We start from the raw sequence: 13,106 nt of genomic DNA, 5'->3' as shown, positions 1-13,106 counted from the left end.
CTTCTTAACTCCACCTAAATAGCAGCATGATGTGATTCATTATGATGCAGTACCTAGTTCAAATCAGTCACAGGTCTGTCACCCCAGTTGGGTGGCCTTGTTATTTTACTTAACCTCTGTAAACCTCAGTTTCCCCATGTGTAAAATGTGTATAAAAATCTTTCCCTCAAAAAAAAAAAAATCATTCAGAGGGTAGTTCTAAGAATTACATAAAATAATCTATAGTCAAAGGCTTAAAAGATCTGTTCTCCATTCATTCACTCATTTGACAAATAGTCACTCCCCATTATATGCAAGCACCATTAATATCTTCCCTTTACTTTTCTAAGGTTTGTGGATAAATAAATTATTTGTTAAATGTATTTCATTCAGAAGTATGCCACTTAATATGGAGAAATCCAAGTAAAGCTACCAAATTTTTCTACATTTTGAGTTATGGAACCACATATTCACCATTTACTTGATATTGCTTTGGATTTACTTTGTGGTTCTTTTATCTAACTTATTTACATGTTGAAAAACCTATTGTGTAAAACTCAAGAATGAATAAAAAGGAAATGGTAAGTGAAAGTACCTGAAGTACGCTGACACACCTCTGTCAAGTCCCCTTCCTGTCCTGAAGGTGTACAAGGTGGGGCTGATAGATTGTGGGAAATGAAAGTTTCTTGTTCTTAGAGTGAGGAGAGGCAGCTAATGGTTAAGAATTAAATTGCAAATCTCTGTCAAATGTGGGACATAGTAATCTGAAGAATGTCTTCTGCGATAGTATCTCACCCAGCCTTCTAATTCTAGGACTTATTTTGCAAAACACAACTGGTATGGCTTTGACCATGACAGGTCCACACAGTAAAAATACATGATCTACTTTAAGACAAAGGAAACTGTTACCTATCATCTTTAGTCCTACCACGAGCCTGGATGATGAAAGGATTCAATATACGACTCAGCTTCTCCATGATCCAGTTTACTATGAGAAAATAGCCTTCCTAAATGCTAGAAAATTCTCCACTTCTATAAAAAGTCACAACAAATGTAAAAGTAACTTACAGTGCAAAAAGGGGATATATGTTCTACTTTCCAGTGTGATAATGTACAGAATAAGTAGTAGAATGTACCAAAATCAACAGTTCTGTTCTCAAACTAATGGCTTAAATAGTTCTATCTATAACAAAGATTTGGATTAAAAAAAAAACAATTAGTGGCTACCAAGGGTTGGGGGTAAAGAGGAATAAGATATTATTGTTTTTCAGGTACAGAGTTTCAGTTTGGGGTGATGAAAAAGTTCTGGAGATGGACAGTGGTGACGGCTGTACAATCATGTGGATGCACTTAATGCCACTGAACTGTACACTTAAAAATGGTTTTAACTTGGTAAACTTTAGGTATATTTTACCACAATAAAAAAAATTTAATGTTATTAGCCTTAAAAATGAAACTACGTAAAAGAAGAATGGGTTACTTGTTATAAATTCTTGTTTGTCTAGGCCAGTAACAAAAATTCCCCAGAGCAACTAATTTTAAATGAGCACCCAATTAGATTAAGTGAATCAACAGAACAAAACCATTCTGTCATTCCTGAAAGCCAACAGCAATACTGGGAGAACATATTTATTAAAATATTGGAAAAAAATACACACGCACATATACATACACACACTCACATATATATGAACATAGATATATACACACATGTATAGATACACACATATATGTATATATACACACACACGTTTATGGCCAAGATAACACCAAACTTATATAACCATTATCTTTATGAGTAAAACAGCAAAAGAATCTATGGTGGGGATCAATACATGATGCAAAACTTAAACTTTGTTATTACAGAATGAACCAGATTTGCACACAGTCTTCAGAAACTATTATAACACAATAGCTGTGAGAATGGGGGTCTATGTTTCTGAATCTCCCCCACACACTCTCCCTTACCCCAGAAAATTGGGTTAATTTCTATTTGCTTACCACCAGTCCCAGTACGAGGGTGCGGACTCTTTCTCCTATCTCTGGTGAAATGTCATTGCCAAACTGCTGTAGGGTAGTAAGGAACCGTTTCAGCTTGCTAAGTTGCCTGGCGCCACAGGCTGGGGGCAGCTGTTGATTAGCCAGAGAAGAAGAGGAAGAAGAGGAAGGCCCGTTGCTAAAGCCATTGGGCGGTGAGGGGGCACCATTCAAGGCTGTAGGTGAATGGCTCGTGCCATTAGTTACTGTCAAGGGCACAAAATCAGAAGGAAAGTATAAATTCACAGAGAACACGCACAAGGAGATTGCCACCAAGTTTCCTTCCCTTTAAATCTAGGAGTTTTGTAATATTAAAAATGTTGAGACTTTTTGCAAAATGCTTTGACTTTATAGGATTACCACATTCCCAGGGACTCCATAACTAAATGGGTCTATTCCTCTTACTGAGCGACGGCGTTCTGCACAGAAGCTGACAATAAATGGGGCCTGCTGTAACGCAGAGCCAGCCCTGCCTCCCACGTGCACATATGCCAGCCACCTGAAATGTTTCAAATGCAGAACAGACAGCCTGGGATGTCAGCCTTTTGTCTCGGGCTTACAGCAATATAACAGGACTATTCCTTTCTAAACTGCTCCCCTAGAGAAAGTGTACATTTCGTGGAGACTAAATTTATCAGTGAACATTTTTAATCATGTTTTGTACACACAACTGACAGCTGTGTTTATAGAAATAGGACTTTCAAGTTTTAACCTTCCACTACCCAATTAGGAGGCTATTTTCTCCCCCTCCTATTTCTTAACCATTTCATTGGGGAAAATGAAAATTTTTCATACAAAGCCAAAATGGACATGGTGTTTATCAAGGGGTTATTTCAAGAAATCGAAAGGGGACACCTCAAGTCAACCAAGAGCACAGATTGGTGGAAATTCAGTAAATTTATTTCTGGTAAAATGTATTTGAACATTGAGATGATAATCCCCACCACTCTGTATCCTATAAACATGTACAATTATTACATGTCAATTAAAATAAATAAAAACAAAAAAGATGATAATCCATAAGATCTAGGCTTAAAAATCTGCATATTTCTCACCAAGGAAAACATTGATTTTATCACGTTAAGTCAATTAATTTGACAAACTGATCTTTGTCAAACCCATTTTTAAATATAATTTTGATAAACTATCTCTCACAATAGTTAGAAGATGTTTTAAGGACCCTATTATTCTTAAAAGTTTCATTTTAAGATAACAAAATGGTTCTCTTGTCCCAAATGAGTAGCAAAGTAACCTGTCAAGGAATACTAGCCTGATCAGGACATTTCACAAGAGACACATGCGTATCACCGTGGCTTTGGGTAACAACAAACCAAATATAAGATCACAGGGTTACAACTTGGCACATAAAGCACAGCTGCCTGCTCCTTACACGTTTAGAAAGATCTTTTAAATGGCAATGCAACACTGCATAAGCCTGGAATGGGTACTTTGCGGATCCCTTCTAGTCCCATGGATCTATTTTTGCTTGTTAGTTATTTTTCATTCATATGGATTTCATGGCACATGGTCTATATGTAGAAATATCTGCAACATATAATACATATTAGTTTCACAAGTCCTTGATGACAATTCTAACCAGGACTTTGAGATTGACTAAAACAAGGTTAGCCGCTAGCTCTACTGAAATATACAGGAAAGAGAGGGAAGTTGCAATTCTGTCAGAATGTTCTGTCCCTTCCTTAGACAATACAGAAAACAATACCTTCCATGGACTAAAACACGAGACTCAAGCCAAGGGAGAATAAAAGTCTGACAGATTCAAGTCAAGGAAGATGCTACTTATTTCACAGTTTTCTGTATGAGACTGTTGCATATAGCAATACTCTTTACTTAAAGATGTTAGATTTTAACATTATATGTAACAGTTTGAAATAAAAGAAAGCAGTATTAGAAGATCAGAAATAACCTAGAAATAATTATAGCATATTTCCATGTCCCAAGTCAAACAGAACAAACTAATGTGCTCCACATCAAGATGAATTAAAAGTTATAGTGGCAACAACTGGAGTTACAGAACAAATAATTTGCTAAAATCATAGCAGACTACAACATTGAAGCAATAATGAAAGGAAGGCAAATATTGGTAGTCATACAAGTTACACCTAAGCTATGATACTTCTGTGCTCATACCTACTTACTGGAAAACAATTTTTTTTTTTGCTTCATTTCTTCATAATACATTGATGCTGAATCTTATTTTCCCTTGAGTTTTCATCTGCAGACAAAAAAAATCTAATTTAAACTCTAACACCAAAACCCCAAAGACTGCAATGAGTACTTACACGTCGTTGGAGTAAACGAACTGGTCCTTGGAGCTCCTTGGGTAGTTGGGGGAGGGGGCATCGTTGGAGGAGTCAGCCTAGATTGCGTCTTCACATCTACAGGTGAGTCTGGCATTGTGGAGAGCTTCTCAGTACGATCTGGAGGATGCCACCAGGAACATGTTATTTTACTCCTTAAGCACCTCAGATTTTCAAGTGGAGTTTATCTTTTTTAAAAGCAAGTGAACAGAAGAAATGTAACATCTTCTATCAATAAAATATGCTTATCTACTAAAGTTTAAATCAGGATTTTATCATCTAAACTCCACTTAAGAAGGTGTAGCACAGATGGCAGGACCCCATTTGTAACTAGGTTATATTATATCCTATTGTTATTTCTGGCTTAGGCAGATGCTACCTTGGTAGTGTTATATGCAACAGCACAACTTCACTGGAAGCTGAAGCCAATGTTAGCAAGAGGTAGAAAATAGATGAGGAAGTAGGATGATAATGAACCCCTCATGACAGCTCAGAAATAACAAAAACCTGAAGTCTGTTACGCAGGTGAGATACTGGTAGGAGCTGGCTCTTTGTGATGATTTTCTATAACACCTGCTATCCCCTTTCTATCTTCAGTTTTCTAGCCTATTAGATGAAGCAGGTTGTGTTTCCCAGACATATCTCTCACTTCAATTTTTCTGCCCTGTTTTAAAAATCACCACTACCTACACGCTATACATTACACGATGAAGTGAAGCTATTACTTACTTAGAATGTGTGAATTTATGATCTGCCATTTTAAAAATATGAGCCCAATACTCAAATTAATAATCTCAGACAAGAGTAAGGTAAAAAAAAAAAAAAAAAAAGAGTAAGGATGTGAAAGTCCCAAAATGAGAACTAAAAAGAACTAAAGACACTCTTTTTTTCCCAATGAATATGTGACAGACATGGAGAAATTTCCTGATTACCCAATATGGACATTTGTACTTCAGAACTGTTTTCTCTTAAGTATACTTTTCCCTTCAAATTTTGAAGTGTTTTTCTCAATTTAATCTACTTATCAAAGCAACAGATCACCAAGAAAAATGACAGATTTTTGTTTGTTTCTTTAGATCCAATTTTCTACAAACAAGTGCATACATACACGCACACACACACCCCTCCAAAAAATGTTGAGGCACCTCTTGCATCCTTAGACACAAATATTTCACACTTAGACTTTTAGAAAAGTAAAGTAACGTACACTATTTAAAAAGAACAAGCCTTTTAAAATATTATGATAACCACCATAATGAGAAATTCTCAAAATTACTTAAGTCAGTTATTAAAAGAAAATGAAAAACCCAAATTACTAGTATCACGATTCCAAACCTACCTCACCTTTGTTCAAAGCAATTTTTTAAGACTTGGGTTGCAATAATGTAATAAAACATAACATTTGAAAGTTGAAACAATGTTGATATCATTTTAGAGTAAATGTAATAAAAGAATGAAAATAATCATTCTATTAAGACCATTTTGTATGATGATCTACTTAGTAGTATCAGGGTCTCTAGTTCTTAATCTCTACTGCTGGTCGAATAACAGTGAACGTGAATAAAAGTGTTCTGAGTGTCTGAGTGAAATGATGGCAGAGGCACACATGGAGAGCATTTGTACCTTTATCTTATTGCTAAAAACTTGTCTTCCTATTGCTATTCCAGAACATTTAACAACCAGTATCAGTAACTTATTCCAGAAAACTTATTCTAGAAAAATACCGAAGTTAGGCAGGCTTAAAACTGCTTCTTCAATAGTTAAATTCATTGCACATTCTACTCACCTCAACCAACCTCAGCAACAAGGGAATAAATAGCTTTCCGCTTATGTTGCAGCTGAGGGAAGAGGTACAGCAGCAAATACAAGTCTCCCTAAATAAAGGCAAATATTTCTGTCATGCCAGGGAGGGAGGGAGAAAGGGAGGCTTGCCAGAGTCGGCTGGGAGATAACAGTGGGAACTGCTGGTCCATCTGGTTTTCATTCTGCTAACACTCACAGGGAACTGTGAGAGAAGGCAGTCCAGATACACAGATTTGAAGCACGTGGTTGCACAGACAGAGAAAGGAAGAGCAGGAGGGGGAAGGGGAAGTGGGAGTAATGAAAAAATAAATAAAGCAATAAAAGGAAAAAGAAGAAAAGAGGGAAAAGAACAAAATAAATAGGCAAGAGCCTGAAGGGGGAGCAAGTTACCCTCAACAGCTTCCTGTACCTCTGCAGAGACAAGCTGAACCTTAACGGCACAGCCCCTACCATACAGTTAAGGAGCAGCATCTACACTTTAAAACATATCTGAACCCATTTTTCTTTTCTAAACACCCCACGTTAAGAAAAAAAGAAAATAAACTATGAAGTTGACAATGTGTTTCAAACCTCTTCAAACTTAAAGACTTAAGTTTGTATTTAAGAAAACCTTTGTATAATATTTCTATCTTCTTCTCTCCCAATTTTAGAAAGATTTTTGATATATTCATAATTTTGGTTTGAAAAATGTTTTGAACATCTGGTTTTGGTCCACATTTGTATTAATAACATGACTCCTATCCAGAACATCAACATCATCATCAGTAGATAATTTTTTTTTAATTCTTAAAATGTCATCGATATTTTAGAAAAAATGACTACTGAGTCAATGCATACAAAAACATCACTACTTCTAGAAGGAATATAAACATTCTAACCAGAATACATGCATATGTGTATATGTTTAGGGTTTTGACATTAGCCAAATCTTTGTGACAGTTAGCTTCACTCTGATCAAATGGAGTTCCAACCCAGAGGTCCTACAAACTGAGACAAAGTGGGACCATATGTAACTCATTCTGGGCTGTTCAGCACAATCAGTTCAGGATGGAGAAAGATGGTGAAATAACTGGCCAGGCCTGATCCATACAAATACACAAACCCTCTGAAACAGAGAGATTTAAGATAAATCCGGAAAGTGTGTTTCAAGTATGCTGAGTTCTGTTGCATTTGTTTTGGATTATTTAAAAAAAATTTTTTTTGAAATATATATTCCTGAAACTTTTATAGCAAACAGCACATGAGCTCAGATTTAACCACAGAAGCATTTCACTCCTTTCAAATTAGAGGATGTGGTAAAACCAGTATTAGGTTACAATATTTCTTACATAATTTTTTAAGTTCATGGAAATTATACTGTTCTGGTATGTGATTTCTATTTTTGAGTTGCTGTAGGGGAATTCTGACATTTACTCAGAGACTGACACAAAATGATAAAAAATCAAAGAAAAAGAAAAAAACAATCGCTATCAGATAAAGGAGGGAAGGTAAATATAACAACAAATGGTTGACTTTCCTTCTACCTTAATGATTCATAGCACTTCTAAACAAGACAATCTTCCCTCTGCAGTAACACTTCTGTCACATGGCAAACATCCAGCACATATGTACCAAAGATGGCTGATGCATGGAAGAAAATGTGGCATATATAAATACATTACCAATACCATTTCAATATCCAGTTCAATGTTAGGGCCTTCTAGAAGTGGTATGTTTTCCATTTCCTTTTTTTTTTTTTTTTGAAGTAAAAAGAAAAGGTATGGCATAATCTGCCATGGCACTTATTTTACTTTTAGTTAGTTCAAATAGTTCCAGATGTGTTTTTAAAGTCTTAAAAATAGATATTCTGTATTTTCCTGGTTTACATACCATTCTAGAGAAGACTAGTATAGAAAGACAGCAAGTTCAGTACTTGTAGGTGGTACATCTTTTTCTATCAGAGTTCATCAGGTCAATTATATTAGAAGTCTCAGAGGTGTTATGGAATATGAGGAATTTTTTGGGCAATTGGCAATTAGTCTGGAGTTAGTCATACTTGAATAAGTGTTAGTTAAGGAAACCAGAAGGTACCCACTAAAGATGATAAGCCCAAGTGGAAGGGAGGTACTGTTACACACAGGGAATAAGAAAGATGGAAGCTAGGGAGGAATGAAGTTGGGTATAGGATTTTAATTTTTATTTCACTGGGAAAGATGGCAAATATAGTTCTGACAATGATGCCATTTAGTGACTCCAACGTCTGTGGGTGAGATGTTACAAAAGACTGTCCACAGAGTAAAACAACAGTGACAGCCACTTCTGCAGTCCACCCAGCCCCCACATTTCCCTCATCAGCACTCAGGTAATGTCTGTTTCTGCTCAGAACCCTTCAACGATGCCTGAGAATGAGAGTCAAATGCTCACGTGTTAAGCATGATGAAACGACAGAGTAGAAGGATATTTGGCATAACAGAAGAACTCACCAAGACAGACTTGGTTTCAAATACTGACTCCCTCAACCCATTAGTAGTGAGCCCACAGGCAAGTTCATTATCCTGAGCCTCAGTCCCTCATCAGAAAAATGCCAATGCAATCCTCTGTCCCTCATAGGGATGTATGTGGTGAGAGATTAATGAGATAGTATGTTTAAGACCTTAGCATGCTGTCTACTCATATCAGGTACCAACAGGTGTGAGCTCCATTCTCCTGTGCCACTTTCCCCATGAACCATCCCTGGCCTTTCCCTCAAGTCTAGGCTCTACCAATATAGGGCACCTTGGTATTCCTTGGCTTTTCTACCTCTCTTTTTCATGCTGTTGTTTCCCTCATCTAAAATTATCTGTCCCATCTTGCACATCCTTCACTGCCATTAGAGATCACACATCCCCTTACAGCTCTCCTAAATTGCCCTGGAAACCAACCACATCACATTACCTCTGCCTCTCCTTCAGCATTTATCACAGCCTGTCTGTATGATGGTTGTATAGATGTATTACACACCCAAACACTCCAAACAATGAAAATGGTAAGCAACTTCACAGCAACATGTTTTTTTTAATTCCTCCTTAGGAGGATACTTAATAAATATGTATAATCATGGTTCTCATAGGAAGGATGGTTACACTTCTAACTTTTAGAAATCCATTTCCTATATTATAGCCAGTTCAAAGATATCACCCCTAATTTCATGACAAAAGACAGACAGACACCACCAACAGCTTAGAAATACATAGAAAGACAATGGAATGCAGATAATATGGGAAGATCCTGGAGATGAAATTTAGTTCAACTCTGCAACCAACTTATATAGTTTAGGCAATTGTAAGAATGACTTTTCACCTCATGTCTTATAGGTGCTATGATCTGAATGTTTCCCCAAATTCCCGTGTTGAAATTTAATCACCAGTGTAACAGTATCAAGAAGTAGGGCCTTTGGGAAGTGATTTGGTCATGAGGGCTCTACCTTCACAGATGGGATTAGCCTCTTACAAAAGGGCTGGAGAGAGCTGCACAGGCCCCTCTTGCCGTTCCATCTCTTCCACCATGTGAAGACACAGCATTCCAGCAATAAGGCGCCATCTTGGAAGCAGAGACCAGGCCCTCACCAGACACCCAACCTGCCAGTGCCTTGATTTGGGACTTGACTTTAGATTCAGCCTCCAGAACTGTGAAAAATAAATTTCTGTTGTTTATAAACTACCCTAAACTATAAACTATAGTCTAAGGTATTTTATTATAGCAGCACAAACAAAGACCACAGATGTTTGATGAGTAGTGTTATTTCTGAAATACAAATATGAGCTTATCTATTCTCTGATCTAAAACCTTCAGGAGAGTCCCATTGTCCAAGGAATAAAATATAAACTCTTTAGCTTAGTCCATGTTGCAGACACTGTTGAGCTCCTACTGAACAACCTGTGCTGCTTTCTTCCTTGCTGGAAAATGCCCTGATTTTATTCAGGTATTCACCCTCTGCCCACAATTTTTTGGGGCAGATCCTCCTTGGTTAACATTAATCAGGTTCTCACATCCCCCTCATCAGTAGCAGGTTTCAGAGGTGGATACTGTGATCCAATTCTGGACAATGGGCCAAGAAGGGAGAAGTTCTGGAAAAAACTTCCTCACTTTCCAAACAGAGACCCAATGAGGAAACAGTCCCTTTTCTTTTGATAGGCACTGTTGGTTGCTGTATCTATAATTACTTCACTCCACTTGTTTGGATTCTACTTTTCTTATCTATAAAATCAAGCATGTTGGATTGCATGGCCCCAAGGATCCTTTGGAAATGCTAATATTCTCTGGTTTCCTTCTATAGATATGACTTATGATCACCAAAAACACAAAGACAACTACTGAGAGAACATATATTTGATAATAAAGTGACCACCAAAAATTATTCTAAAATTAGTGATTATAACTGGTCTTCCTTTGTTCACATAAATTTCAATGTCCACAAGAATGTCTGCCCAGTAATTTCACTCCCATTAACATTAAAATTAACATCTATTTCCTGTTTATAAATAAATATATTTTCAATACTCATTACTAAATCTCCATCAAAGATTTGGCTATAAAATAAATTTACAATCAACATCCAATTCTCCCTCTTCAGGTACCACCAAAACACTCACTAGAATTTTCATTCACAGCCCAGGTTCTTAAAAGAGCAATCCATTCACTTTTTATGCTTCCTCATTTTCCATTCCATCTTTCATGCACTAGCAGTGGAAATCTATGAGATTGTCTGCCTAGAATGTTTCTCTCCCTGTACTGGGAACTGTCATTCCCTCTAATCTTAAAATTACCTTGGGAGTCATCATATTCTTTCATGACATTGTACCCAAGAAACCAATGACAGGCTTAGGCACAGCACTTAGTCCATGACAAGCAATCTCAGTCCTTCTCCCAGATTTTTATATTCAGAATTGAGAAAAGAAAAACAATCCCCCTCTCCAGAGGTATAAAACTGCACCATCTACAGCCCTCTCCATCTAGAAAGCAGGTCTGCAGTACAAAAGGTGGAAACTTCAACCTGAGCAAGAGTGACACCCCATCTCTACCAAAAATAGAAAAAATTAGCCGGGCGTGGTGGTGTGTGCCTGTAGTCCCAGCTACTCGGGAGGCTGAAGCAGGAGGATGGCTTGAACCCAGGAGTTTGAGGTTGCGATGAACTATAATAATGCCACTGCACTCTAATCAGGGCAATGGTGTGAGACCCTATCTCAAAGGGGGAAAAAAAAAAGTGGCAACTAACAGAAAGAAGAAGGAAAGAAGCAAAGTGACAAGAGATCATCTTGGTAGTGGTAACTAAAATTCTTCACCCTAGTGGATCCTAGGGACTGACTGCATCTTTAAAATTCCTATAATTTGCATATTCCAAACCTTCTACAGATCCTGGTTAATCCCTCTTTTGCATAAAATCTAGTTTCAGTTAATTTTCACTTAAACCAAAGAATCTGACTAAAATAACCCTGAAATGTAATATCAAGATATCCCCAACCTCCACAGAAAATCTTCTCAATTGCCACTTCATTATTAATACAAGAAACATATGCATCCTTTATCTGGCATCTCTGTAGCATCTGACACTGTTCACCACTTCCCTTCCCCTTTGAACCATTAGTGTCCCCAGGATTCCACGAGTCTAACCCTCCCTTTCTCTGGCCTTCTTATCTGCTTCTCAGTTTCTTCTAAGGGCTCCCCTTTCTCCTGCTCTGCGATAACTACTGGCATTTTCCCCCCAAAGTTCCCTCATAGGCCCTCTTCACATTTTCGCTCTATGCCTCAGTGATTTCATTTGCACTATCATAGTCACAAAGAGCTTGGGCTTTTCAGATAGAGACTAGGATTTGAATGCCAGCTCTCTCATCACCTACGTAAAATTGGCCATACTTTTCAACCCCTGTGTTGTGGGAATAAACTCAGATAATATATATAACATGCTTGCCCAAATGTCTGACACGGTAAACACTCTAGAGAGGGGGGCTTTATTCACACCGTGGCCATTATGTAGATGGCTTATATCTATAACTCTATTCAACATCCCTCCCAAGTGCTAGACCCAAACATCCAAACAGCTTGAATTCAAACCCTCATCATCCATCATCTGTCACCTGGTGTATTCAACAATCCTTTGAATGGCCTCCCTACCCTGTACTATCTAATCATCTCTGATCCATTCTCCAAACCACCTCCAGTCATTTTTCTACACATGCCAAGGATGTGACCAGAGATCCCGCCCCCTTCTAATTTTCAAAGATCTTTTATAACCTTAAGTATAAAGACTATGTTCCTTAATATGGCATATAGAAAGATGTCAGTGACCCATCTGGCTCCTGCAACTGCTCCAGACTCCCAACCTCATCCTCTGACCTCCATACTGAACTTCTGCAGGTCTCCAAATGCCCCCGTCACTCAGGCTTTTGCTAGAATCCTCTTCACCCCACCACAGTCTGGCTGAGTCCATCATGCCTTTAAAACTTCACTCAGGTGTCACTTTAGTGAAACATCCTTTGCTGACAACCTTTTCAACCCCAGCTGGCCCAGACTGTCCCATGTTCTCATATTACACTGTCTAGGTCCCTCTTACAGCACTGATCACACAGTATTTAGACCATAATTTACTTAAGAGCAATGATGACATTTTATTTTTGTATTCCCAACACTTAGCACAGTGCCTGACACAGTTTTAACTCGGGATAAATACATCTATATATCTTCTCTTTTTCCCCATCATCTGAAAAAAATCCTAAAAATAATTCTTACATTCTGGAAAAATTAATCACCAAAGATAAATCTAGAATATCAACTAGTGAATTAGTCAATTCACCAGTTTTTAAATACCTCTCAGTAATCACAACACACTTCCTAAGACTTTTTCGTACATAATTTTAGAAAAGACTTTGATAGACAATTTATACACATATGATCTACAGTTTCCAAAAGCTCCCATTTTAACATAGTGTCAGTGTAGTCATACATGTACAC

At 37.5% G+C, this 13,106-nt stretch overlaps 1 protein-coding gene across 4 annotated transcripts in view; it reads right to left on the bottom strand.

The window, feature by feature from the left end:
- Window positions 1-13,106, bottom strand: part of RUNX1T1 (RUNX1 partner transcriptional co-repressor 1) — a 138,941-nt gene that overhangs the window by 55,319 nt on the left and 70,516 nt on the right. For 3 of the 4 annotated variants that reach the window (XM_045561941.1, XM_045561942.1, XM_045561943.1), the window contains 2 exons: window positions 4,320-4,457; window positions 1,981-2,222 (listed from right to left, as the gene is read on the bottom strand). In XM_045561941.1, coding sequence (XP_045417897.1) covers window positions 1,981-2,222; window positions 4,320-4,457 — 380 coding nt within the window. Of the gene's footprint in view, window positions 1-1,980; window positions 2,223-4,319; window positions 4,526-13,106 lie in introns of all 4 variants that reach the window. The other variant, XM_045561944.1, reaches the window with a different exon arrangement.

Source organism: Lemur catta, chromosome 9, assembly GCF_020740605.2.
Source record: "Lemur catta isolate mLemCat1 chromosome 9, mLemCat1.pri, whole genome shotgun sequence".
In the NCBI taxonomy this organism is placed as follows: domain Eukaryota; kingdom Metazoa; phylum Chordata; class Mammalia; order Primates; family Lemuridae; genus Lemur; species Lemur catta.
The sequence above is the reverse complement of the archived record's forward strand: the minus strand, read 5'-3'. Positions and strand labels throughout refer to the sequence as shown.